The 25,517-nt window shown below is 55.1% G+C and overlaps 2 protein-coding genes across 3 annotated transcripts in view; one reads left to right on the top strand and one right to left on the bottom strand.

The window, feature by feature from the left end:
* Positions 1–412: 412 nt before the first annotated feature.
* Positions 413–6,286, top strand: LOC124525677 (coiled-coil domain-containing protein 74B-like; the record flags this gene model as incomplete). The annotated part of the gene is made up of 7 exons (XM_047098229.1): positions 413–830; positions 2,036–2,077; positions 4,229–4,392; positions 5,174–5,398; positions 5,473–5,555; positions 5,637–5,708; positions 5,862–6,286. Coding segments are annotated over 7 exons (1,143 nt in total), but the record flags the coding sequence as incomplete, so codon positions are not given.
* Positions 6,287–7,007: 721 nt separating this feature from the next.
* The window catches only part of LOC124525703 (mediator of RNA polymerase II transcription subunit 15-like), a 69,727-nt gene continuing 51,217 nt past the window's right edge, over positions 7,008–25,517 (bottom strand). Inside the window, exons 8-18 of one of the 2 annotated variants that reach the window (XM_047098264.1) lie at positions 24,420–24,545; positions 20,254–20,363; positions 11,919–12,071; positions 11,694–11,821; positions 11,343–11,477; positions 11,186–11,249; positions 10,242–10,308; positions 9,559–9,719; positions 9,294–9,460; positions 8,732–8,830; positions 7,008–8,046 (exon numbers count right to left, since the gene is read on the bottom strand). In XM_047098264.1, the coding sequence (XP_046954220.1) occupies positions 7,910–8,046; positions 8,732–8,830; positions 9,294–9,460; positions 9,559–9,719; positions 10,242–10,308; positions 11,186–11,249; positions 11,343–11,477; positions 11,694–11,821; positions 11,919–12,071; positions 20,254–20,363; positions 24,420–24,545 (1,347 nt within the window). In that variant the 3' untranslated portion in view covers positions 7,008–7,909. The remainder of the gene's footprint in view (positions 8,047–8,731; positions 8,831–9,293; positions 9,461–9,558; positions 9,720–10,241; positions 10,309–11,185; positions 11,250–11,342; positions 11,478–11,693; positions 11,822–11,918; positions 12,072–20,253; positions 20,364–24,419; positions 24,546–25,517) is intronic. The other variant, XM_047098265.1, reaches the window with a different exon arrangement.

The following is a 25,517-nucleotide window of genomic DNA, read 5'->3' as shown; positions in this document are numbered from 1 at the left end:
TTGCTCTCAGCGCAGAGCTTGACACGGGTCTCCATCTCACAGTTGTGACTTGAGCCAGACTCAAGAGTTGGGTACTTAACCAACTGAACCACCCAGGCGCCCCAAGCAGCTCTTCTTTCAAGAGCTGCCTTCGTCCACTTTGCTTTTTGTTCTTCTCCGTTGTTTCCAGGTGGCTGTTTCATATATTCTGTCCACATTTCATAAAGCAGAAAGTCCTCTACCTTTGGATTTTTGAATATGTAGTCCATATCATCTATTCCAGAAGCGAACTATTAAAATAAACAAGCATAGACAATTGGACAGTAAGACCTATGTAAAGGCGGACGATTATCTGACCTTAATTCGGCGGATGCCTTTCAAAGTCAGGGTGTACGAGCTCAGGCAAACTTGACGCAGGCCCCACCCCCACCAGCAGCGTGGTCTCTCGGGCATCACAGACGACGCCCCGCCGCACGCCCCGCCCCCCTCGCCCGCTCGCGCCCGTTTCCATGGCGACGCGGCACCAGGCCGGGGCAGTCGAGCCACCAAGTGGGAGTGCAGCGACGGCAGAGGCGGCGGCAGAGGCGGCGGCAGCGGCGACATGAGGGCGGGGGTGGCGGCGGCCGGGCAGCAGCCCCCCAGCTCGGGGATCCCGGGCTCCCGGGGCACGTCGCGCCTGCGCCCGCCCGCCATCCTCCAGCCCGCGCAGCACAGCACGCAGGTTGGGCTCATCGAGGCGCAGAAGCGGGTCGTGCACCTGGAGAAGAGCCTGCAGTTCCTGCAGCAGCAGCACTCGGAGACACTGGTCAAGCTCCACGAGGAGATCGAGCACCTCAAGCGGGAGAACAAGGGTGAGTCCGGGCGCCGCGGCCGCGAGTGAGGCGTCTTCCGCGGCTGGGGCCCGAGGGAGAGGCAGACCTGCCGCTCCCGGGTGCCTCCAGTACCGAAACACTCGTGGACTCTAGAACACGAGGTTTAGAAACCCTTAAACAGGGTATAAGGAGGACACAGGGCAGCAAGCCCCACCCCGGGTCCTGCTACGTGGGTCTCGGACTCCCTGCCCCCTCCGCACCCCCTGCCCCCTCCGCACCCCCGGGCCCCAAACCTGGGTCTTCGTGGGCGGGGTCGACGGGGCCGCCCCACCATCTGGTGGGGTGGTCTGGCTGTGCAGCGTTTCCCACAGTAAGCCGGGTCGCAGTCTCCTCTCTAGGCAAGTCGGGCCCGCCTGTTCTAAAAAAACTTTTATGGAAGTAAAAAGTGCGAGTGTACAGCTCAGTGATTTTCACAAACTAAACACAGATCGAGAGCCGACTTGCCATTCCCATCCAGCCCCTCCTTGGACACCTCCCCCTGCCCCCGCGTCTCCTCAGGGCAGGTCCTTCCTAACTTTGCCCCGCTGGTGGCTCCTCACCGCCATGGGCCAGGCCTGAAGCAGAACTTAAGGCCTATCACGGCGGGACACTGCTGTCCTCTCTCTTCTCCCTTATGCTGTAGTTGGAACTCCTCCCCCCACATTCTTAGCCCTGTCTCAGTTTCTCCCCACCTTTCTCCTGTTGCCTTTACCTGAAGGGCTATTAGATCAAGGGATCACCATGATGTCAGGACTCCCTCCTCCTGACATAAGGAGTCTTGAGTCTCACCCCTGTCCCTCCCTGATGCCCAGGCTGGATGTGGCCAGCCCACGTTCTGGGTGTCGCTTGATCATTGCTCTGACCACATTTGCTCATCCATGACTAGGGGCTCCTGGAGGACTGGGTCATCCTGACTCACTCACCTCTGTTCCCCTGGAGCTTGGGGCTCCACCTAGCAGAGGGTGCCCTATAGATGTCATGGGCAGAGGAATGGACTCCTGGCGAGGCTCTCACCCAAGGGCTCTGGCTCAGGGAACGGCTAGAGGCATTGCTGGCCCTAAGACACCCAGGGTAAAGGCTTGGCCCATGGGGCAGTGTGTGAGGTCTCTCAGGGGTTCAGCGGGGAGTGCACAGGGCAAGCCAAAACCTCTCCTCCCAAAATGGCTGCAGTTTCAAAAATGACCAGAGCACATGCTTGCTTTCAGATCTCCATTACAAGCTAATAATGAATCAGAAGCCAAAGGAAGGTAAGACTGAGGCCCTTGGGTGCCTGATGGGAAATTACTTCTGTCAGGAATAGCCCCTCCAGAGTGCTTGTGTCTACCCAGCCAGCTGCACTGGCCCATGTACTATCCCAGTGGGGAGGAATCCTGGGGGACCTGGACAGACACCACTGCCCCCCACCCCCCGCCATGGTGTGGGTGACTGTGCACCCAAGCACAGCAGGTGGGGCTCTCGGGGATCCCAAGGCCTGAAGTCTGCAGTAAGGAAGCAGGGAGAGCAGCTTGGGGTGGGGCTGCCGAGACCCCACCCCTGCCACCACCGCCCCGCCCCCGGGCCCCCAGCCTTGCTGCTCTGCTGGATTCTTTTACTTGGGTTGCTGCTATGGCAGCCCCCAGCCCTGTGCCTCTGGCACAGACGGCTCTGGGCACAGTCCTTCTGGGGATCCTCCCTGCCATGTCTGCTGTGAGCAAGTGTAGAGACAGAGAGACCTGCAGTCACTTGTCGAAGGCCCTTCCTCATCGTGACAGCCCCTTTCTCTTTGCCTGTCCTCCAGCCCAGCCCAGGGAGACTCGGGCTGTGTTGGGCCTGTTCCCCCCACATACCTTTGGGGCCAAGTCTGACATCAAGAGGTGGTCTGAGAGGTGTTAGCCTGGTATGCCCCAGTCTGGGGATGTCCCGGGGCTCCCTTCCTAGGGGACATGGAATATGGGAACAGTGGTGGTGGGCCCTCCTCGAGCGGAGCAGAGCAGTTCCAGTGAGCTATCCTGGGCAAGTGGCAGGGCCTGTTAATGGTCCCAGTCCTGCAGGGTCGGGGTCCCCAGTGGGATATCAGAAGAGGCCATCCTCCCATTCAGGGCCTGCTTCTTCGGGCCCAAGCCCGCTGCTTTCTGGATGGCCCTTCCAGAAATCACCTTCCCCTTGGCCTTGGTTCTGCCTCACCAGAGCGGGGGGGAGGGCTCTGCACAAACACAAACACAAACACAAACACACAGGCCTGCAGGGCCAGGAGGAAGGCACGGGTGGCCTGGCCCCTCCCAACAGCGGGGCACAGAAGTGTCCGGGAAAGCTGGGACCAAGGTGGTGCTGCCACCATCTCAGACTAACCGTGTGCATTTCCCACAGGCAGCACTTCCAATTCCAGCTTTCAGTCCATCAAGTCCGTCTCAAATTCGACCTTGTCAGTTGGCATGCCAGCACCCTCTGTGAACTCAGGGTCAGGGGAGGGGCACATGCCCCACTGGGGCCCTGGGCCCCGATGGCCAGTGTGGGGTGCTGACCAGATTGCACCTTTGCCAAGCTCTGTGGACTTAAGGGTTAAGGAGTAGCTGAAGGGAGCCAGAGAGGGTGGCCGCCAGCTGACACCAGCAGGAAGGAGCCGAGGCGGGGTGTGACAGGACCATGAGTTGGCCAGAGGGAGACTACGAAAGCGAAAGCGGGGTTGGCTACAAAGGAAGTGAACGTCAGATCAACGTGGGGCACAAGGTCCTGTGGCAGGCACACCCTGCCTGCATACAAAGAGAGGAGCCCCTGAGCCTTCCTAAGTGGTCTTCCAAGGGCAGCCTGGCAGAAGCCCTGCTTGTCGTGTTTCCTGCAAGCAGGTGGATACAGGTGGGACAGCCCTGCCTAGCGTTCTGGGCTTGTGGTGTCCTCTGCAGAGTGAGGGGAGCTAATAGCCCCTTCTCTGCACTCGGCCTCCGTGAGAGGCCAGGCATCCTCCCCGGGAGTGGCCCTTGCCCCTTCCATGCAGGGCCTAGGCGGGCCGTGGGCCTTGTCCGTGGAAAGGAAGTCTGTGCAGGCCGGGTCCCAGAACTCTCATACAGTTTCATTTTGCCCCAAATGGGGTGCTGCTTCAGAGTCAGGGAACAGCTGCGGGGCCACCCTGACCCCTGGACTTCCCCGAGGCATGGGAGACTGACCCAGTACAAGTAGGGGGAGGCCAGCTTCTACAGCAGCAGTAGTTTTAGGGCGTTCAGCAGGCACCACCCACAGACCCCCTTTTTGGGTCACCTGGCAGCCCCCCCAATGGGGACTCTGTTACCATCTCTCCTTTACAAGGAGGAAACCGAGGCAGAGGGCAGGCGCTCCTTGGGCACTCACAGCCAATCCTGGAGGACGTGGGCCCTGGCTCTTGATGCCCACCCACAGTGACTGCCCTGTCTGGGTCTGATCTACAGCCAACTCTCAAGGAAAGGCCAGGCCCCGGCCCAGCTTCTCCAAGAAGCAAGACTCAAAAACTGACATTCCTCCGAAGACGGACCTGGAAGAGAAGACCCCAGCTGCTGCCCTGTTTCACAACAGCAAGCAGGACAAAGCCCCAGGGGTGCAGGGGCAGGCCAAGTAAGGGCTCACCTGTACCCTGTGGGCCCAGCGTTGCATTTCGTAGGTTCACATTCTGGAACCAGCCAGCTGCCTTGCCCTTCCAAATGGGTCAGTCTCCAGGGTGAAAGCAGACTCACTCCAGGCAGGCCCATCTGGCGGGCAATGCCCTGTGCTGACCTGAGCCCACACGAGGGTGCCAACAGCAGCCCAGAAACTAATTTCTCACAGAAATGAAACAAAGTAACGTGGCCTTCACATTAGTGTGCTTTTCACCAAGACAACAAGCAAAAGAACAACAGTAAGTTGGGTTCCTGGGCTCACCCTGGGAAATGTGCTTGGCCTCCGCAAGGCACAGAGCCAGCAGGCCAGAGCAAGACCAGGGTTGACACCTGTTCCTGGGACTTCCTGGAAAGCAGCAGTGAACCTGGACTTTGCATCCGAAGAGACCCTGTTGTCCCCTGGGTAGTTCAGCCAGCAGGACGGGGTCCTGCTTCTCTGCACGGTCCTTACTTAGAGTCCCTCTCAACCAGCCCCACAGGTGTGGGGTCAGGACTGAGGGCAGTCACACAGCTTGAACCACATCTGACCCTCAGTGCACCTTGAGGGGAGAGGAAGGGATACGCCCAGGTCACAGCTGGCACCACAGATGGCCCCCCCACCCCCGCCACCTGGTGTCTGGAGCACCCTGGCCAGCAGAAGGGAACCAGACCCCGACGAGGCTGTGTAGACACACCCTTCTTCCCCACACCAGCCGCACACTGGTGTGGATGCCGCCCTCAAGAGAGGTGGTGGGTGGTTAGACCAATCCTGGCAGGCTAGCTCTGGGCTGCTGTAGTGCCTGTTCCAGAGATGAAGAAGTGGAGACGTCCAGTGCAGCAGCCCCCTGGGTGGCAGGCAGCCAGCACAAGGGCGAGCAGCCCCCCGTGATGAATCTGCCCCTGCACCTGCGCAAGCCCACCACGCTTCAGCAATGCGAAGCGGTCATCCGCCAGCTGTGGAACGCCCACCTCCTGCAGGCCCAAGAGGTGAGGCTCAGGCAGCGGGGACCCCAGTGCCTCCGCAGACCCCGCCCACTGCCCCTCTTCTCCCTGCCTTCCAGCTGCAGCACCTCAAGGCCCTCCTGGAAGGGAACCTGAGGAGGCCCAAGGCTGCATCCGAGGAGGCCGGCCCCAGCTCTCCCAAGTGAGTGATTCGGCGTGGCCCCCACCGCATCCCAGTGAGGTCTGCTCTTTTGGGGCTCACTGCCGACTCCTCTTTCACCAGGGACCAGGAGGCCCTTCACCAGGGAGCCATGCAGCTCCCCAAGGTCCCCACCAAGGGCATCCCCAAGAAATGGTGAGTCCCACCGGCAGGGGGAGGGCGGGGTGGCCTGAGCCCGGTACATAAGGGGCAGGGACAGCTCAGTGCCTTGCCTGGGGCCCTGCTGCCAGCCAAGTCTCCGCTCCTGCTCCCGGGGGCACCTGTAGTGACCTCCCTCTGCCCTCCCAGCCTGATTCTGAGCCCTATGCCTGTGGCAGAGCGCCCCATCCTGCCCGCGCTGAAGCAGACCTTGAAGAGTAACTTTGCTGAGCGGCAGAAAAGGCTGCAGGTGGTGCGGCGCCGGCGGCTGCACCGCTCTGTCCTTTGAGGCGGGCGGCACGTGTCGGCGTCTGCTTGCCAGGTCAGGGCCAGGCCAATGCCCTACAGCTGGAGACGCTAACCCTCTCTAGATAGCACTTCAAAAGAATTCGAACACGTTTAGGCCGTGCGAAATTCCAGATAAGCAAAGTTCATGGCAGATAAAGTACTCGGTTGCTCTCAGAACCGAGACACTATTTTCTTGCTCGGTATTTTGCTATTCTGCATTTACACAAAAACACATTAAATAAGTATTACCCTACCTGTTGAAGACTGGAAATAAAGCTCGTTTCTCCACTTGTGAACCTCATCCCTCACCGCTATCTGACATGGCTGCCCTGCCCTGTGCCCCCAGCTCTGCTCCCTGCGGTGGGAGGGGCCCACTGGGGCAGTCACCAGGACTTGTCCAGGGCCTGGTGGGTGCCCTGCGCCACGGGCAGGCACAGCATGCACCCTTCTTTGAGTGCAGGGGGTTTCCTGGCCCTTGGCTGGGCTGGGACCGCCTTCCAGGCACAAGGGCAAGTCCCGTCCCCCCTGCCACAGTGCCGTCCAGCCTCCACACTGACAATCCCAGCTAACGAGCCATCCTACCGAGCTGCCTTCTGCTGTGGAGGGCCACGGCCATGGGAGAATGGTCCTCTCCAGGGCGCTAGGGTCCCACCCTGAGATTCCCACCCAAGAGCCTCACCACCCCTTTACTCACCAGAACCGGAGCTTCCTATGTCTCATGGGTGTGGTCAGTTTAGTGTCGACCCTCCCCTGGCAGGACAGGGCTACTGGCCCCACTGGCCATTTCCTCAGTGCTGATCTCTGCCTCTTCTTTGGGCAGCAGGAGCTTTGCCAGAAACCTCGGGGTAAACCAGGATGAGGCACTGATACTGTCAAAAAAGGGTGAACTAAGGTCTGGGCATCCACGGCCATCTCCAAGGTGAGGAATCTGGCTCGGCCCTGAAAGCATACCTCACTGGATGGTGGTCCCAGACTTGTGGGAGGGGACACAGTGACAAACTCATGACAAACACAGGAATAATAAATTTATTATAAGAACCACAGATGACACGGTAGTGCACATACAAAAGGGGAAGCTTCTCATGGCCAGAGGGCTGATGCCCTGTCAGGGAGCTTTCACTCTCTGGAGCAGCTCTGATGACGCCAGGTCCTGAGGATGCTGCCCTGACCCAAGAACAGGCCCAAGTGCCCAGTGAGTGGGCACGGTGCCAGGTACAGGATCCACTCAGGTGTCCCTGCTCCCCAGGCACCCCCACAGTGCTGAGCAGACCCCCACGGCTTAAAGGGAGAATGCCATGAGGTATGAGTCCCAGGTGATGGCAGGGGATTCGCAACTGCCTGCTGGCCGACTTTCCTTCTGAGGCGCAGCCAGCGGCCCTTGGATCCAGGAGCTTCCCAGTGGCGTGCCCCCCACGGCAATGGTGGAAGGGTCTGAACCCAAAACCGTGACCAGAGAATTCTGTGTGTGTTTTCAGGGTTTCCTATGCTCTCCATGTTCCCCTACAGAAACAAAAAGTTTTCTGGCACACACACAAGAGGCTCTAACGAGACCTGGAGTTCTCCCCCAGGCTGCTGAGGAAGGACATGGGCCCTGGAGAAGCCAAGGGGACAGCAGCCCAAGGAGGAGCACACAGGGCTGAGGCATGTCCGACTCCCGGGGGGGAGTGGAGGTGGGGGGAGTCCCAACCCCACCACGAAGCAGCCAGCTCCACGGCCACCTGCCCGAGTCACGTACAAGTATGGGAAAATGTTTGGCAGGTCCCCAAGGCAGAAGATAAAAGCAGGAAAGCTAATCTAAGCCCAGGTTCTCTAAGGGAGCCAACACCTAGAAACGTCCAACGTGAGGTGCATGTCCGCTGTGGCCCTGACAAGGTTGCCGGCTATCCCCGTGGTCCCCAGTGGGTGGGTGGCTAGGCGGCGGAGAGGCAGGCCTGGTGGATGCTCTGCGCCCAGGTGTTGAGCAGGGCTGTGACCGAGTGCTTGTCCGGGAGCTGCAGCAGCCTCGAGGTCATGTACCGGTGCACTGACTGCAGGAAGGGGTTGGCGTCTGCAACAGAGCAATGGGCCATGAGTGCCGCTGTGACCTCCGCCGGGACAGCCAGTGCTGGGCCTGACCCTGGGCTGCACAAGCAACTCTTTATGAAAGGCCGCCCCACAGACACAGGGCTGGCGTCTGGGGCATCAAAGCCAGTCAACATGACCAGGATGCCATCTCCCGCACACAGTGGGGCGGCCAACACGGTCCCCTCCCAGGCCCATGCGTCAGTGGAGAACTGGAATGTGAACAGGTCTGGAGCCCAGGGCTTTCTCTCAGGGTCAGCCTTGGGATCCCAGCGCTATGCACCAGCTCTGCACTGCAGGGGGACTGGCCACCATCAACAGGGGTCTCTCCGGGCCTCTGGTTTGAAGCCATGTCACCCAGGTGGGTCTCCATAAACCCAAGCTCCTTCTGTACTCCCGTAACAGCCTTGCAGAGGCCCACAAAGGCGGTTGGAGCTGCTCGCCTCTCTCTCACTACAGGTGACCGCCCTGCAGACACAGGATGGACCCCTTTCTTCCCAAGTGACTTCTGGGCAACCCACTCCTGCCCACAAAGGGGCAGCAGAGAAAGGGGAGGAGGGGCCTCAGCTGCGGGGCACAGAGCAAATCTCGGTTGCCCTGAGCTGATGCCCCCTACCAGGGTCCCTAGACGGCAGCCGTGAGGCCTCCCCAAGGCTGTCCTCTTGGCTCACCGTACTGCCACTGCCTGTCAATCCACAGTGGGCTCTGGGCGGGGTAGTCGGCAGGCACACTGAGCTCCAGCGGCGGCACGCTTGGGAGATCCTTGTCATCTGCAACACATGTGTCTATGCCTGTGACCTGGCCCAGGCTGCCCTGCCTCATAGCCCTGCTCTAAACAGGGCTCTTCATATCCCAAAAGGTTCTGGTGAGGCTTGCTGCAGTCTGGAGGTCACTCTGATTCCCACTTCCACATCTCCCTAAGGCCTCAGGCAAGCACAGCCATATCTGGTTGGGAGGGAGGGGCTTCCCTGGCAGGCCGGTGAGAGGTAAGAGTCTGTGGGCTCAGGGCTCTGCCCTCAGAGCACCTCCTGGGCCAGGTATGTGTGAGGATCCAGGAGGACACAGGGATGGTGGGCTTCAGGGTGTGGTGTGAGCATGCCTGTTTGTGGGAGGCCAAGTGCCTGTCCACATGGATCATGCGGGCCTGTGCTGGGCCTGCTCTAGGGCCTTGGGCTGTAGTTCAGGACTCACTCTCCCATAGCACCAGCCCCGCCCGCCCTCCCCTGTACGCACCCAACTTGCATATCAGGTGGACGGTGCCGTTGTTACTGCAGTGAGATGGGTCCAAGTTCACCAAGAACTTAGGGTCTAATCTGGCCACCTCCCCCTGGAGCACGTTAGGAATGCTCTGCCGTTCATCGTCTTCAAACCTACGCTTCCGAGTGCATACCACCGGGGCCCTGGAAGAGACCACCATGGTCACCACACCACACTAGGCTGTGGCCCGTGGCCCACGGCCCACCACCCACTGCGAGGCTGAACCCTGGACTGTACGTACGTAATGGGTGGGCCGTGGATGGCCGTCATGGCTGGCACGAAGGTACGGTACAGGGAATGGTTGAAGACAGGTGAGCGGATATTGGCCAGGACGGCATCCAGGAGTGGCTGGCACAGGTACTGCTGCTTGGTTGGCGGCACCGGGGGTGGTGGGGGCGTGGGCTGTGACAGGATGGGCAGTGGGGACGTCAGCAGCCCACTCTTGGGGAGGCTTTCCAGACCCTGAAGTCCTTATCCTTCACAGCCAGACTTCTGTGGCTTCCCCACAACCTCTGCCCCCCTGGAGACAAATACGGCTGATCCTGGATACATTCTCCTGCCTTCTGCAGCCTTGACCTTCCCCAGAGTTCCCTTCCCCCAGGGCTTGGACTGGGGCTGGGCAGGGCTGGCTGGAGGCCTGATGGTGGAGATGGGCATACAAGAAAGCCCATGCACCTGGGGGCTGCAGAAAGCACCCCAGGACCACAGCCACAGGGTGACTTCTCCCATGTTCCCACGTATACTCTCCTTCCGCACAGCAGACCTGACCTGGCAAAAGACTCCTGGGCAAGGTCCCCAGGCTGAGCAGCATGGCCCCTCTGCCCACTCCTGACTGTGAAGGCTTCTCTCAGCTTGTGGTTCTGAATTCTCCCCACAGATGCCTGTGGCCCTTTGAACACCACCAGGCCATGGTGCCCCACTCACCACTGCCATGTCATTCTTGAGCTTCTCCAGGGCAATCTCACACTTCTGGAGTGTTTTCAGGGGGCACCTATGGGGAGAGGGGATGTGACTGACTCTGGGTGCTCAAGGATGAGGTGTCAGCGGCTCTTGAGCACTCATCCCAACCGCTCCCTGCCTAGCTTGTCCTGGTGTGCATGGAACCAGCCTTGGCCACCAGAACCCTCCACAGGAGCCCCAATCATTGAACTATTCCTAGACCCAGAGTATAAGGCAAGATGCTCCCACGTCCAGGAGCTGTCCGGTCCTGCTCATCAGAAGAGGGCATAAAGGTGATGGGTCAGGGGGAGAGACAGAGGCCAGGTCCCTGCCCCAAGCCCTAGAGTCCCAAAGAGGGATTGAGCCTAGAGGCTTGAGTGCTGCCCAGCTCCAATACATCTAGTTCTGCAGTTTCTAGCATTTTGCATGGTAAATAGAACAGAGAAGATCTTCTAGAAGGGAGCATAGCCAAACTGATGCAGAAATAGGGACAGAACCCAAAGGCCAGTCCATGTGCACAGTTCTGCAGAGCTGGCCCGTCTCTGGCGTTCAGAGCAGCACAGCTGGCAGGTGGCGGCAGGGCACGTGTGCCATGTTGTGAACCAGGGCTCCAATGCCTTACAAGTGCTTCTCAAGGCGATGTCTTGTTTCATTTTCACAGCCAACCCGGGTGAGCCATAGTCACTCCTTTTGCAACGGAGTAAATGAGATGCAGTCATTTGCCCAACGCCACTGGGAAGTCAGGGGCAGGGCAGGGGCTGGATACTGGCAAAGACAAGGGGCCAAGGGCTTGGAGGCACCTGTGGAGGCCCGAGGCCCCTTCTTTAAACTCCGTCTCACCACCAAACGCCCGTCCAAGGCTGGGCTAACCAAGCTGCCAGACATGGGCACACCACTGTCCTGCCCCCAGGACCAGGGGCAAAACTCACCGCTTAGAGGGATCTGTCAGAATGTCCAGAAGGCTCTTCATCTTACTCAGATCCTTTTTTCTGTCTGGGACAGAGAGGGGCTACTAAGACACGTGCCAGGGGTACTTGCATCCCCCCCCGCCCCCTCCACTGCACCCCTGCCCTGGACCAGCCGCACCTTCATTCTTATCGATCTTGTTGATCATACGGCGTAGGGGCTCGATGTACTTGGACAGCTGCTTCAGCTTGTCCAGGTACTGCTGCTCCTCAGCCTGGCTGGAGCCAGCTGGGCTCATGACCGAGCTGGGATTCACTGCAGAACACAATGTGGTTAATGCGGCTTCAGCCCACAAGCCCGGACTCTCTGCAAACCCTCAAGGTGGGGGATCTAGGGCTCACCCACCCCATTACAAGCTGAGGCCTCCAGAGGGTAAGGGGGTGAATCTCAGCACCTCAACCCACAGGGCTGTGTGTGGGTTACATGATGGGCTCTGGTCCCTGGATCACACCCACCCCAGGCCTGACTTACCAGGGGTGTTTAAAGGTCCCGGGGAGGGAACACTGAAGTTCTGCGGGGTGCGTGCCGTCACTGGACTCTGGGAGGGCTGCGGTGAGGGGCTGGGCAGGAAGCTACTGGGGGAAGGGGCAGGGCCGGAGCTGCAGCAAAGCAAAAGCAGATGCATCTGTGAGCTGGGGCACAAGGTGGGGCCCGCCCTGGGAGCCAGGCAGGGAGGGCCACCCCGGCCAGGCCTACCTGACGTTGGAGTTGGGCTGCGAGCTGGGCTGGCCAGGCTGCGGGGACGGCTGGGGGGGAGGGGGCATCGACTGCGGGGTCTGCACCTGCTGGCCCGGCGATGGTGAGGACAGCATGGTGAGGCTGTTCTGGCTGACCTGGAAGTGGAGGGGGCTCAGCCTGCTCTCGCCTGCCACACACTCTCACTCCTGCTGCACCCTTGCTCCCTCCCCCCACCCCAGGCCCACAGATTCCGTCTGCACAAACAAGCCCCCTCTCCCTCTCAGCTTCACCCGCACACCTTCCTTCAGATGCCCTACCCTGTGAATACAAACATAGGTACAGCTCCCCACCCCAAGGATGGACACAAGTCCATGATCACTGAAGTGCTGGCCGAAAGGCCATGCTGGGTAGCCCTTGCTCCTTGGCAGGGAGACCATAAAGTCTACAGGCTTCTAAGCTGGGACAGGACATTCCTATGTCTCTACCTCACAGGTGTGGGAGCCAGAGAAGCTTATGGCCTTGGATGGTGCTGCCTGGCCTCCCCAGCCTGTGATTCTCTCATCTGTGTGCCTGTGAGGAATGTGCTCTGTGACAAATGGGACTGTCTTCCTACATGCTTCCATGAACCCCCTCAGCCATCAGGCCACAGTGGGAGGCTGTGTCTCAAGTTTAATGGGAGCAAAGTGGCCCCTGTGTCAGCCCTTGCCAGCACAGGTGGCCTGAGGATCCTCGGTCTGACGTTTGAGTGAGTCCCACAGAGAGCTGCCTCGCCCAAGACCAATCCAAAGGCCCTGCCAGTTTCAGAGCTTCCAAGGGTTGGAGGTGGTGGCTTCTTCCACACCCTAGTCAAGCCCCTGAGCATCCCCTCAGAGCCTGCTTCCTGTAGCCCAGCCCACAACCCCCAACCCTAACTCTTGGACCATCCAGTTCTGCAGATGAAATCTGGCACTTCTCCCAGGGCACTCCAGACACTGGTGTCATCTGGGGCCACAGCTCCACGCCTCCCTCCCACACACTCCTCTGCCACAGTGCTAGGGGGACTGGGTGGGGATCACTCTGGGGGTTGCTAGTCTCTTGGTCCTTGAATCAGGGAATAAGAAAAAGCATTTAGAAGAACCCAGATCCTACCAGGAAGACAGGATGCCCGCCCTCCTTGCCTGCCCATTCTCCTGGCTGGGCAAGGGGCCCTGACCTTTCTTCTAGTATACCAGACAAAGCTCCTAGAGTCAAACATCATTCTCCTCCCACAGGGTGTATAGGCCTGAGAAGCTACATGGGACGCTGGCATGGTGGGGGACCCGGAAGCTACATTATCACACTTCTAACGCAGCTGGGTCAGAGTGGCACCAAACCCAAGCGACTGGCCCACCAGCACATCTGCAAACAGAATGAGCTGTCCCACCACTTGTGACTAGGCCCCAGGCCTGGGAGCAGAGGGACAGGAACACACAAGCTCAGGCCTCCAGCTGCTGGGCCCAGCTGCTCTGCCAAGTGAAGCAAAATGGTCCCAGGTGATTCACACTGATGTCAGCAACATCAGAAACGGGGCCTAGGGCAGCTTAGTGTGCTGAGCTGAACCAAATGCAGCAGATTTCTCCTAGGCAGGACTCGCCTTCACAGTGCTGGGATACACTGAATCCCATGGCAGGCAGCATGGCCCCTGCCCAGCGGTGGAAAACAGGCTCTAGAATCCACTCGGGTGCCAACAAACTCCCAGGACTAGGAAGGTGAACAGGCCATTTTGGAAGAGCCCAGGTAGAGAAATGGATGGTGCCAAGAGGAAGAAGGCCCTGGGCCCGGCCTGCTAGGTATGGGAACTCTCCTTGTAGTGGTTTCCTGCAAAGCCCCTGCTGTCACCTCCTCTTTTCCTCATCCGGACCTACTGCCACACACTGCCCTGCACTCCCTGAAACTGCCTCTTGCCATATGCCCTCTTCCAGCCTGTAGTTCAAACTCCCCTGGCCTCTCCTGCCCCCACCTGCCCCAGGGAGGAGCCTTAGCCTTAGCTTCTGCTCCAGCACATGTCCCTTCTAGAAGGTATATGGCTCTTGTCTTTAGTCTAAAGCTGGTGCTTCTCTGAAGGAAAATGAGGCATCTGCAGGGTGTCACGGCTGGCGCAAAACCACCGCAACGAGAAGGGCACTGCCTAGTTCACTTCCCACCTAAATGTATGAAACTATATTTAAAAAAATTTTTTTTAATGTTTACTTATTTTTGAGAGAAAGAGAGAGAGACAGAGCATGAGCGGGGAAGGGGCAGAGAGAGAGGGAGCCACAGAATCCTTAGCATGCTCCAGTCTCTGAGCTGTCAGCACAGAGCTGGACACGGGGCTCAAACCCATGAGACGTGAGATCATGACCTGAGCTGAAGTAGGACGCCCAACCGACTGAGCCACCCAGATGCCCCTGAAACTGTATTTTAAAAGGCACCTGAGGGGCGCCTGGGTGGCGCAGTCGGTTAAGCGTCCGACTTCAGCCAGGTCACGATCTCGCGGTCCGTGAGTTCGAGCCCCGCGTCAGGCTCTGGGCTGATGGCTCGGAGCCTGGAGCCTGTTTCCGATTCTGTGTCTCCCTCTCTCTCTGCCCCTCCCCTGTTCATGCTCTGTCTCTCTCTGTCCCAAAAATAAATAAACGTTGAAAAAAAAATTAAAAAAAAAAATAAATAAAAGGCACCTGGGCAGCTCAGTCAGTTAAATGTCTGACTTTGGCTCAGGTCATGATCTCATGGTTCATGAGGTTGAGCCCTTCAATGGTGTCTCTGCTTTTTCAGATCCTCTCTCCCTCTCTCTCTGCCCCTCCCCTGCTTGTGCTCATGCTCGCTCTTGCTCTCTCTCAAAAATAAATAAAACATTAAAAGAAAAATAGGGATGCCTGGGTAGCTCAGTCAGTTAAGCATCTGATTTGGCTCACGACATGATCTCATGGTTTGTGGGTGTGAGCCCCACATTAGGCTCTATGCTGACATCTCAGAGCTTAGAGCGGGCTTCAGATTCTGTGTCTCACTCTCTCTCTCTCTCTGCCCCTCCCCTGCTTGTGCTCTTTCTCTCAAAAATAAATAAACATTGCTGCAGCAACTTCTTACTCAACACGTCTCCGGAGGTGAGGGAAACAAAAGCAAAAATGAACTATTGGGACCTCATCAAAATAAAAAGCTTCTGCACAGCAAATGAAACAATCAGCAAAACTAAAAGGCAACTGACAGAATGGGAGAAGATATTTGCAAATGACATATCATTTAAAGGGTTAGTATCCAAAATCTATAAAGAACTTATAAAACTCAACACCCAAAAAACAAATAATCCAGTGAAGAAATGGGCAAAAGACATGCATAGACACTTCGCCAAAGAAGACATTCAGATGGCCAACCGACACATGAAAAAATGCTCAACATCACTCAGGGAAATACAAATCAAAACCACAACGAGACACCACCTCACACCTGTCAGAATGGCTAACATTAACAACGCAGGCAACAACAGATGTTGGTGAGGATGCAGAGAAAGAGGGTCTCTTTTTGTTTACAGCAGCACTATCAACAATAGCCAAAGTATGGAAAGAGCCCAAATGTCCATCAATGGATGAATGGATAAAGATGTGTACATATGTACACACACACACACACACACACACACACACACAAATGGAGTATTACCCGGCAATCAAAAAGAATGAAATCTTGCCATTTGCAACTACGTGGATGGAACTAGAGGGTATTATGCTAAGCAAAATTAGAGAAAGACAAATATCATATAACTTCACTCATAGAGGACTTTAAGATACAAAGCAGATGAACTTAAGGGAAGGGAAGCAAAAATAATATAACAGGGAGGGGGACAAATTTAAGAGACTCTTAGATGTGGAGAACAGAGGGTTACTGGAGTGGTTGTGTGAGGGGGGATGGGCTAAATGGGTAAGGGGCATTAAGGAATCTACTCCTGAAATCACTGTTGCACTATATGCTAACTAACTTGGATATAAATTAAAAAAATAAATTAAATTAAAAAAAACATTTTTCAAAAGTTGTTTGAAAAAATAAAAGGTACCCTCAGCACTCATACCATGGGGAAACAGGTCACACTTTCCCCACACCGTTTGCTTCGGGTTCCATGGAGCCACTGACTGCACACAGCTCCCCTGGGCATTACAGTCCACAAGACACAGGGAAGACAGGCCTGCCCAGGCCCGGGGCACAAGCTCAGTGCTTCTGTTTCCTCTCCTGAGCCTGCCTCTGTGTCCAGCTTCAGGCTCCCCGCATCCACACTCCAGGCTGCCACAGGAAACCCCTAGGCTCCCTATATCCAATCCAGATCTCTTTGCATCTGACAACTCCTCTGGAAAAATACCCAATTCAGTTGGCAGCATATTCCCCTTCCCAGGCCTTTAGGCCTTCCAGGTTAGCTCAAGGCTCCCAGGCCTCCTAAATCCCCTGGACACACCCAGGATGAGGGGCTATGCAAAGGCCTCCGTCAAGAAAGAAATGGCCTAGCAGGGCATCTGGGTGGCTCAGTTAGGTATCTGACTTCAGTCAGGTATGATCTCGCAGTCCATGAGTTTGAGCCCCATGTTGGGCTCTGTACTGACAGCTCAGAGCCTGGAGCCTACTTCGATTCTGTGTCTCCTTCTCTCTGCCCCTCCCCCTACTTGCGCGCTCTCTCTCTCTCTCTCTCTCTCTCTCAAAAATGAATAAATGTTAAAAAAAAAATTTAAGAAAGAAAGAGAGAGAGGAAGGAAGGAAGGAAGGAAGGAAGGAAGGAAGGAAGGAAAGAAGGAAGGAAGGAAAGAAGGAAGGAAGGAAGGAAGGAAGGAAGGAAGGAAGGAAGGGAGGGAGGAAGGAAGGAAAGAAATGGCCTAGCAAGGTGGCTAATGAGATAGAACCCCCCGGTCTTCAGGTTTACATCTGGTCTAGCCAGCTTCTGGGGCAGAGGGGAGCAAGATGGCTGTGTCCCATTAATGACATATCAAGTCCTCCAGAAGGGAAAACTGCTGACCCAGCTCTGCGTCTTCCCTCCCTAGGCACGTTCTGCAAGAGGCACAGGTATGTCTGTCACAGCAGCTAGCACACGCCATTGGACACTAGTGCTGCACCTGCTCGGGGAGGGAGCTCTGAGTGCCTGCCTGCTGTCACATGCATGTCACACATGGTAAGTGAGAGTTCAGAGGGAAGTGACTTGCTCAAGGTCACATGACTAGTGGAGGAGTCCAGGCATCTCAGCATCATCTACTTTCCTAGGGAGCAAGGAAAAGTATCTGGGAAGGGACCCTGCACAATGTCCCAAAGGGAACAGAAAGGGAAGGCAGGGTTCAAGCAGAGGGGACACAGCCAGAGCACAGGTGGGCGGCAGGGCCAGGCTGCTGGGCTGCAGGGCAGAAAGACTGGTTTGGGGAGCTATGTGCTATGAAATAACCTGTGGAGAGGCTGGTGGCACCATATACTCTAACCCTCCTGGGACCACCCCTGCCCACCGGACATCCCTGGAACTGCCCATACTCCTGGCCCCTGTACATGACATATCCCCAGGAGTCACTCTACAGGGTAAAGAGGAATATGGACTCCACTATGGCGCCATCTGCTTACATTGCCAGGGACCCCCAAGTATCCCCTGGACTCCTGTGCTGGGCATGTCGTCCAGCATGTGTCCAGCACAGAATCCAGCTTTGTCATTGTTGTCAGCATCATGAAGTGCTCCCCTACAATATGAAGATGCAGTCAAGGGACATAGTGCAGGGTTGGGGGGCAAAGAAGAGGCTGAGATGAGAGAGCCCTGTCTCCTGAAGGGCTGACAGAAGAACAGACTTTCTATTCTGCCTGTTTTCCTGAACCCAATTTGTTGCCGCAAGGAAAGAATAAACCAGATAGGCACTGTGCACATTGTCTGGTCTGAAGGTCCAGACACTGAAGGTCCAGTGGCATGTGGGCAGGTACTAGGGCTTGGGGGCTGCAGCTGCCTGGTCTTCAAGGTCTGAAGGTGCTGGTGGCTGCTGAGGGCTCAGTTGGGGCACCTGCTGGATGGCAGGGTTGGCTTCTGGCTACATTGTAATGATGCATTTCTGGAATAAACTAGCTTTTCTCAGGAGGGACTAGATTGGGAGGGCACAGACACAAAAACAGCTGCACACCGATTCTGGAGCCAGGTCTGTGGCAGGCCAAATGCCCACGGTGTGTCTGCCACTGTTGCAGGGGTGGAAGAAGGAGGCTGGGGGAGTGGGTTTGAGCCTGCAAGCCAGGACCCTGCTGAGAGGCCAGGGTGGGAAGAGGGAAGGATGCGGAGCCTGGGCTGAGAATTTAATTTGAGCGTCTTGGGTCTGTTTTGCAGGTGGCAGTGGCTCCTCCAGCTTCAAGCACTGTTAGAGGGCCAGACAGAAGTGGACACCTACCACTGCTGAAGGGGTGACTACAAGGACTTCTTCTAAATGCGTGAACTGAGACCCACTGCAGTGAGGACGAACAAGTCCATACACAGAAGTAATTCAAGGCCTGGCATATACCACATACTCAAAATGTTAGGGATTTTATTGGTCTTACAAAAGTCAGCCCTGCATGTTGATGCCAAGGTCATTTCCCCACACCCAACAACCCAACCTGTCAACCCAATGGAGACTGAGAGGCTGCGGGAAAGGAAAACAAGCAGCTCTAGGTCAAAGAGCTGAGAATCAAAGGAACCAGGACGGGAGACACTCAATAGTGGCATGTGGGCAGGTACTAGGGCTTGGGGGCTGCAGGTGCCTGATGCTCCAAGGGATGGAGCCCCGAGCCAAGAGTCATGTAGAGGACCCTATGCAGCGTTGGGTCGCGAGGAGCTGTGCCCGGGCTCTGCCCTGCCCAGCCTTCCGTGCCACCTAGGTTACAGGCCTACTTTCCTGCCCCACAACTTCTGTTCCTCTAGCAAGCTCTGTCATAAGGCCTTTTTACCAGCAGATTCCAGCTACTTCTGCCTCCTGTTATGCAGCAACTACCAAATGGGAGGCCGATGCCAAAGAACTCGCACTCGTCAATGAGCAATTGCTACTGGCACACCTGGGGTGACTCATAGGGGTCAGGAGGCAGGAAGAGCGACGATAGACCATGCTGCCAAATGGCAAGGCCATGGTCTCAGGAAAGCTCGTGCCATTGTTTCTGTGGCATGTGGCAGTACGGTACAGGGCCTAGGGTCAGACAGACGATGGCAGTGCCCTGCACAGACTACCTCCCTCACTTGCAGCAATGGCAGTGTCTGCACACGCGCCGTCAGGGAAGGGCAGGATTGTCTGCTAGGATTAGAGATGCATCTATCTGCCTTACGAAAGAAACGGAATCTTACAGTTTTGGCAAGTCTGAAGTTTTCACAGCAAACCCACTAAAATGGAAAGCCCGTAAGATGAGGGAACCTCCTTACCATTTTATTCTCAGAATCTCAGAACAGGGCCTGGCCCACAGAATGCACATCGCGACAATTTGTTAAACAAACAAATACACCATGGAAGAATTCCAGATGTCATACAGTAATGGAGAGCCAGGAATTCATATCTCTGAAAACGTGTGATGTACACAGAAGTCTTTATATACCTAGAAAGGAATGTGTGTAGTAAATTCTACACTCCACACAGGAAATTCTAGAACAGCACAGTCCTACAGAACTTTCCACAAGCTTGACTTGATCTACAATCTGTGCTGTCCAGTATAATAGCCACCGCCTTCCCCATGGTGCCACCAGGCACTTGATATGTAACTGAATTTCAACTTAAGGAACTGGAGTTTTACTTTAATGTAATTTTTACTTTATGTAAATTTTTACTTTATGTACATTTACTTATGTAAATGTAAAGTTTTACTTTAATGTAATTTTTATTAGTTTAAATGTAAATACGTACATATGGCTGGTGACTATCCGCACAGCTCAAGAAAGCAAAACTATCTGCTTAGCTTCAGTTTTATGTTACCACAAAAAGAGGCACTACCATAACTATCTAAAACACTAAATTTCTTCATTTCTTTTTTGTTAAGTAAACTCTATCCCCAATGTGGGGCTCGAATTCACGATCCTGAGATCAAGAGTCACATGCTCCACTGACTGAGCCAGCAGGGCACCCCTAAAACCTTAAACTTTAACGTAAGAAAATTAGCTCCCATCTTCTCCACCAAATGAAAATACCAGAGCTACCCAAAGTATTGAAATGCAAATAAACACAGGTGTTTACTCCTATGCCCTCAAGAAACAGAAGCTGGGCTTGGTTCATGTGAGCTTGGTTAGGCACTTCCAGGACCACAGCAAAGGAAGTCACTGACGATTACAATGTGCCTCACAAAGGTACTCACAGGGCCCTGAGCTTTCCAGGGGCCCTGGGCACTGCCCCATAAATACCTGTGCTGAGAGGACTGTCCACCCAAAGCGGTAGAACTTGAATGGATGGCAGCTGAGGTGGTGGTGGTGAACGGGAACTGGGCTCTTACTTCCCTCACACCTTGGGCCAAGGCTGCAGTGATCATCTTGAGGTCAGAGGGATAACAGACAAGGTGATTGCAACAAACACAGTGCATGGGTGGGTGGAAAGGGGCGTGCAGCCTGAGACAGGAGTGCCCACTGGGCTGTGGGGGTTGAGGGCAGCCTGGCCTACGTGTTCAAACTCACAGCATGGAGGCCTGTGTTGGCATCGCGAATCCAGGGAACCTCCATGAATGCTGCCTCCACACCTCTCTGTCTTGTTGGCCATACTCCTTCAACAACTTTTGATCTGCTGACGGGCCTGCAGAGCCCTCAAGGCCAGACCTCTTGGACAGGGTGGTGGTTCTGGGAGACCAGGTTTCAGGGACAGACTTTGAAGGGGACACTCCAGCAAAATTGCTATGAGGAGAAGTCAACTGTCATTAAAACAGAAGAGTCCATATAAGGCAGCTCACAGCACCTTTCCTTCTTAGGAGCATGTTGCCTGATCACAATGCCTCTGAAGGCCTAAGCGCAAATCACCCTCCTCTCCTCAAACCTCTGGGCAGCTTCTGGGAACTGGTTTCCTTCTGTAACTACACTCACAGCGAGGTGAGCAAGGGAAGCCTGGCACTCCACAACTCTCGGATACACCTCTACAGTGATGCAGGTCAGGTCTGTCCTAAACATACAAGATGACTGCAGACTCCAGAGCTTCCAGCATGCTCTGGGACTGCTCTCCTCATTCACATATACTTCTGGAAGCATAAAGAAGGCAGGCTGAGAACTGCTGTGGGTCTGGGCCCGGCTTGTGCCGATGGGAACCCGGTGTTCTCCTGTGTCCTGGCCACCCTCGCTCTTGGTCCCTGGAGAGCAGAGCCTGTATGCACTCACAAGTGTTAAGATGAAACCAAACTAAAACAGCACGACCACATTCAGAAAGGTAGCAGAACTGATCCATGAACAACCAAAACCTCTTCTGCAGGCTTGTGAGCTGGTCCCTGAGATCAGGGCAGCATGGATGGCCAGCCATTCAATCCCTACGACAGGTATGCCAGGGACGGGGCTCTGAAGCTGGAGGAAGGTCTGCTTTTCCAAGACGCCTCTGGCATCACATGTGTGTCCCACACTCACACCCACTGGTCACCATGCAGCAGGCATGACCCAAGCAGTGGCAGATACGAACCTGCTGGGCTAGGGGGCAGATGCTCCTACAGCCATATGACAACTCACCAGGGTAGGAGGCCAGGAAGCCACTCTCCCAGACTCTGCCAAAACTTGGACAGAGTCCCAAAGAGCCCACCAGTCCATCAGACACAAAGTGGGACACTGGCAGGGTGTGCGTGCACTCACAGGGTGGGGGAAGAGGAAGAAAGGCCTTGAGAAGTCCGGTGGTACGAGAGAGGTGGAAACTTTTTTTCAGGAAGAAACAAGTGATAAGGAATGAAAAGCTTAAATCTAATCTGCTACTGTTTTTCTTGTGACTGAGAACTCCTGAGAGGGAAAGTTCGTTTTCTTTTAACCACAAATCCCAGTGGAAAACACATTGGAAGTGTTTACCAGCAACTCCTCCCATTCCTGTGAGCAAGTACGTTCATTATCTCCTGACACATATCTACCCAGAAAGGAATTCAAACTCCACGCAAACTATAGGCCTGCTCCCCTCCAGGGTCACTGGGCAGTAGGGCCTGGAAAGAGGAGACAGGTCCAAGCAGCTCAATAAGGCTCAGTGTGAGATCATCGTACAGCAGCAGGGTTACATGCACGCACATCCAGGAAGTGTGCCTTTGAGGACAATTCTTTGCAACCTGAGAACTGTAGTTAAATTTCTGTATACTGGGGTGCCTGGGTGGCTCAGTCAGTTAAGCTTCCGACTTTGGTTCAGGTCATGATCTCGTGGTCCCTGAGTTCAAGACTCGCCTCGGGCTCTGGGCTGACAGTTCAGAGCCTGGGGCCTGCTTCGGATTCTGTGTCTCCCTCTTTCTTTGCCCCTCCCCTGCTCGTGTGCTGTCTCTCTCTCTCTCTCTCTCTCTCTCTCAAAAATAAATTAACATTTAAAAAAATCTGAAAAAAACATAAAAAGTAAATAAAAACATTAAAAAAATAAAATAAAAACACAAGGTTAAAAGACAAAAGCCTAGGGATTTTTAGAAGTGGGAGACACATTCTGTTCTGGATTTATGTACAGTCACAGAAAAAGGTTAGGGGAGAAAGGGAAGTTAATAAATCCCACTATGGGTGACAATGACATCACTTTTCATTTACACAAGTAATGTCAGAAAAAACCGAACCTGATGTATAAGGCTCAGGGCTTACCAATTTTCCTGAAACACCAACTACCACACTTCGCCCCAAGTAAAGAGTCTCAGCCATCCATCAGGGCCACAGCACTGGCGAGCGCCACAGGACATCTCTTTTCTGCTCTGAGAGGGCGGACTTGAGAGACAGGAATGGAGGACTGTGTGCTCAGGCTCCCAAAGCCAGCACTTCTTTCACAGAACCACACATCAGGACACACATTATCAGTAACAGCAAAAAACTGGAAATAACCTCAAGGTCCCAAAACAAGATGGCAATTAAGGACAGCAGGATATGTTTATAATAAGCATTCATGTTTGTATGTACACATATACATCACACAGCATAAAATAACATTAACTGAGGATTTTTTTTTTTTTTGAGAGAGAGAGAGAGAGAGCAAGTGGGGAAGATCTGATCTGTGATGCGTGGGAGGGAGGTGGACACCACTCCTGATAAATTTGAAGGCACGTGCCTCATCAAAGCAAACCCACCCATAAACACTCAAGCAATGACCCCTTCCTCCTCCCCAGCTATCAGTGTCACAATCTTCCCAGTGTCCCCACTGAAAAAGAAGAGTCCTGGGCCTACTTTAGTTGTGCCTTAGCAGCCCTCTGCACTCCAATGAGGGGGAAAGAAAGTTAAGTATCAAGGTTACTCTATGGGTGACTGAGCCCACAGTCAAGCTCCCACGCTGGCTGGGCTGGGTCCCCCCCAAGCAGAAGCAGAGAGGAGAGTAACCAGCAGAAGAACAGCCCTATCCACGGGCTCAGTGCAGGGTATTGAGTGCAGAGAACACATCTGCTTTAGGTCTTAGCTCCGTGCAAACACCTCAGGTCCCTCCACTCGCACACTTCTCAGGCAGCTTCCCATGGACTGGAGCAACATGGCTAAGACCAGACAGGACCCAGTTTGAGCCTCCCTCACAGTGAGATGTCATCAGACACTGACAGAACACGCAGCATCCCAGAAGTGCTCAACATGTGGTGCTGTGCACCTCACAGGGAGCTTGGCTGACTTGCTGGTAATGAGCAGGATAGGAGCACAGCAGGGGCAGCGGCGTGGCACCCCAGCTCAGGGCAGCACCTGGGCAGGTGGCACTTCACCTAGCAGGTCTGTTCTATCTAAAGCCAATACTCTCTTCTGAGCCAGTGTTCCCACTGCCAGGTGGAGACAGAACCAAAGCCCCAGACTAGATGCCTCTTCTCCCTGGCACCAGCAGGATGGGGGATCTGTGGAAAATCATGAGGCCCAATCTCCAACCCCAAACACCATTAAGAATCTGGCCTCTACCAGGAAAGGCTGGGCAAGGCCTACTCCATCCCATCAACATCCAAAACACAGAGGGTGGGCATAAAGGGCCTCAGCTACACTTCTCAGTGCAGGGGGCAAGCACTGGGAAAGTGCTGGGCAAGGGGCTGCAGCACAAGCCCACGCAGTCCACTAGAGCCAGGCGCCACCATACTTGTGCTCTTCCATGTCCAGAATGCTAGTGCACACCTGCCACCAGCCCTGCACTCCAAGCTGAGGAGAGGTTGAGGCCACAATGCTACCCTCTCCAACGTGTGTTCTCAGAGGAGGAGGGAAGGGGGAAGATGAAGGGTGTCTGAAGAGAGGTGGGGGGAATCCGGTAACACCAAGCCAGGCTGGCCACCTTGAAGACCCTGTGGGCTGGCTCCTAGACTGCCCATGATCCCAACAACCAGGACCCTCACTGTAGAGTGCCTGAAATCCAGCTTCATGCACAGGTGGACATGCACCTGCCAGTGCCTACAGAAGCCCCTGGCCCCAAAGGCCCTCACCTGGGTTCCAAAAGCCCTCACCTGCACTCCGGAACCCACTATCTGGGAAGCCTGAGCTGTTGGCACCGCTGTCTGCTGCTGCACCTGGGGCTGCACCTGCTGCACCTGTTGCACCTGCGGCTGCTGCACCACCATTGGAGCGCGGACCTGAGGGAGGAAGGGAGAATGCGATTTGGAGCCATCCGGGGCACGTGGTGGAGCACCTACTACGTTGGTGGGAGCTTTGAATCTTGCAGCTTATCATGAGAAGGGATGGGATTGTCACGACTTCACTGGCTGTGGTATCACCTCACTGGCTTTACCTTATCCCATAGCTGATTAGACATGTCCCACACCAGTCTGGCTGAGCCAAGCCCCACCTCCTCTGACTATGATGAGAAGCATGGCCCTCCAACTGGGATGTCACCATACAGCCACCACTACCATTTACTGCTGCAAGCAAAGCGATGACTCCCAAGGCCAAGTGCACAGCCCTTGACTTCTGGGCCAAGCATGCTGATGGTCTACAAGAGCCCCACCTATGAAACCAGGGGCTAGTCCCCAGGTGACAAGTGTGACCATACTTTGTTCCTCAAGATCCTCCCCAGCTTCCAGCTTGGCCCTGTGGGTCTCCTATCTGCCCGCCACTCAGTTCAACATGGCCCATCCCTTTCCACTCAATAAGTGAAAAACAGAAAAGGCCATGAAAACGAGTAAGCAAAAAAAAAAAAAACTATTAAAATGGCCCCTTGACACAGCTCCGCCTGACTTGATGATAATACTGTGTCCTCCATGTCAATGTCACCAACTAGATATGCTTTGTACAGAGATGCACAATAAGACTGACAATTACATGATTTCCTATTAATCCCCTTCCTCAAAAATCTGGTAATGACAGGGATCTTCGCTCAAAACGTAATTCTAAGCAGTTAGCAAACCCACAGTGAATGCTCAATGAGGCTGCACACCCTCTTGCACAGTGAGAATATGCGTGCTGCTGTCCACCTGATCACCCAGTCTTAGAATGCCATGGCCACTGTGAAATCAGCCACGCTACTTGGAAGAAAACTCTCGCCCAGCAGAGGCAGTGCCTCCGTGCAGGGTACACCAGCTCTTGGAATGCACTCCCCCCTTGCCAAG

This window comes from Lynx rufus, unplaced genomic scaffold (genome assembly GCF_022079265.1).
Source record: "Lynx rufus isolate CCGP_SWC_20201006 ecotype Redwood Valley unplaced genomic scaffold, mLynRuf1.p SCAF_45, whole genome shotgun sequence".
Classification (NCBI taxonomy): Eukaryota; Metazoa; Chordata; class Mammalia; order Carnivora; family Felidae; genus Lynx; species Lynx rufus.
The sequence above is the reverse complement of the archived record's forward strand: the minus strand, read 5'-3'. Positions and strand labels throughout refer to the sequence as shown.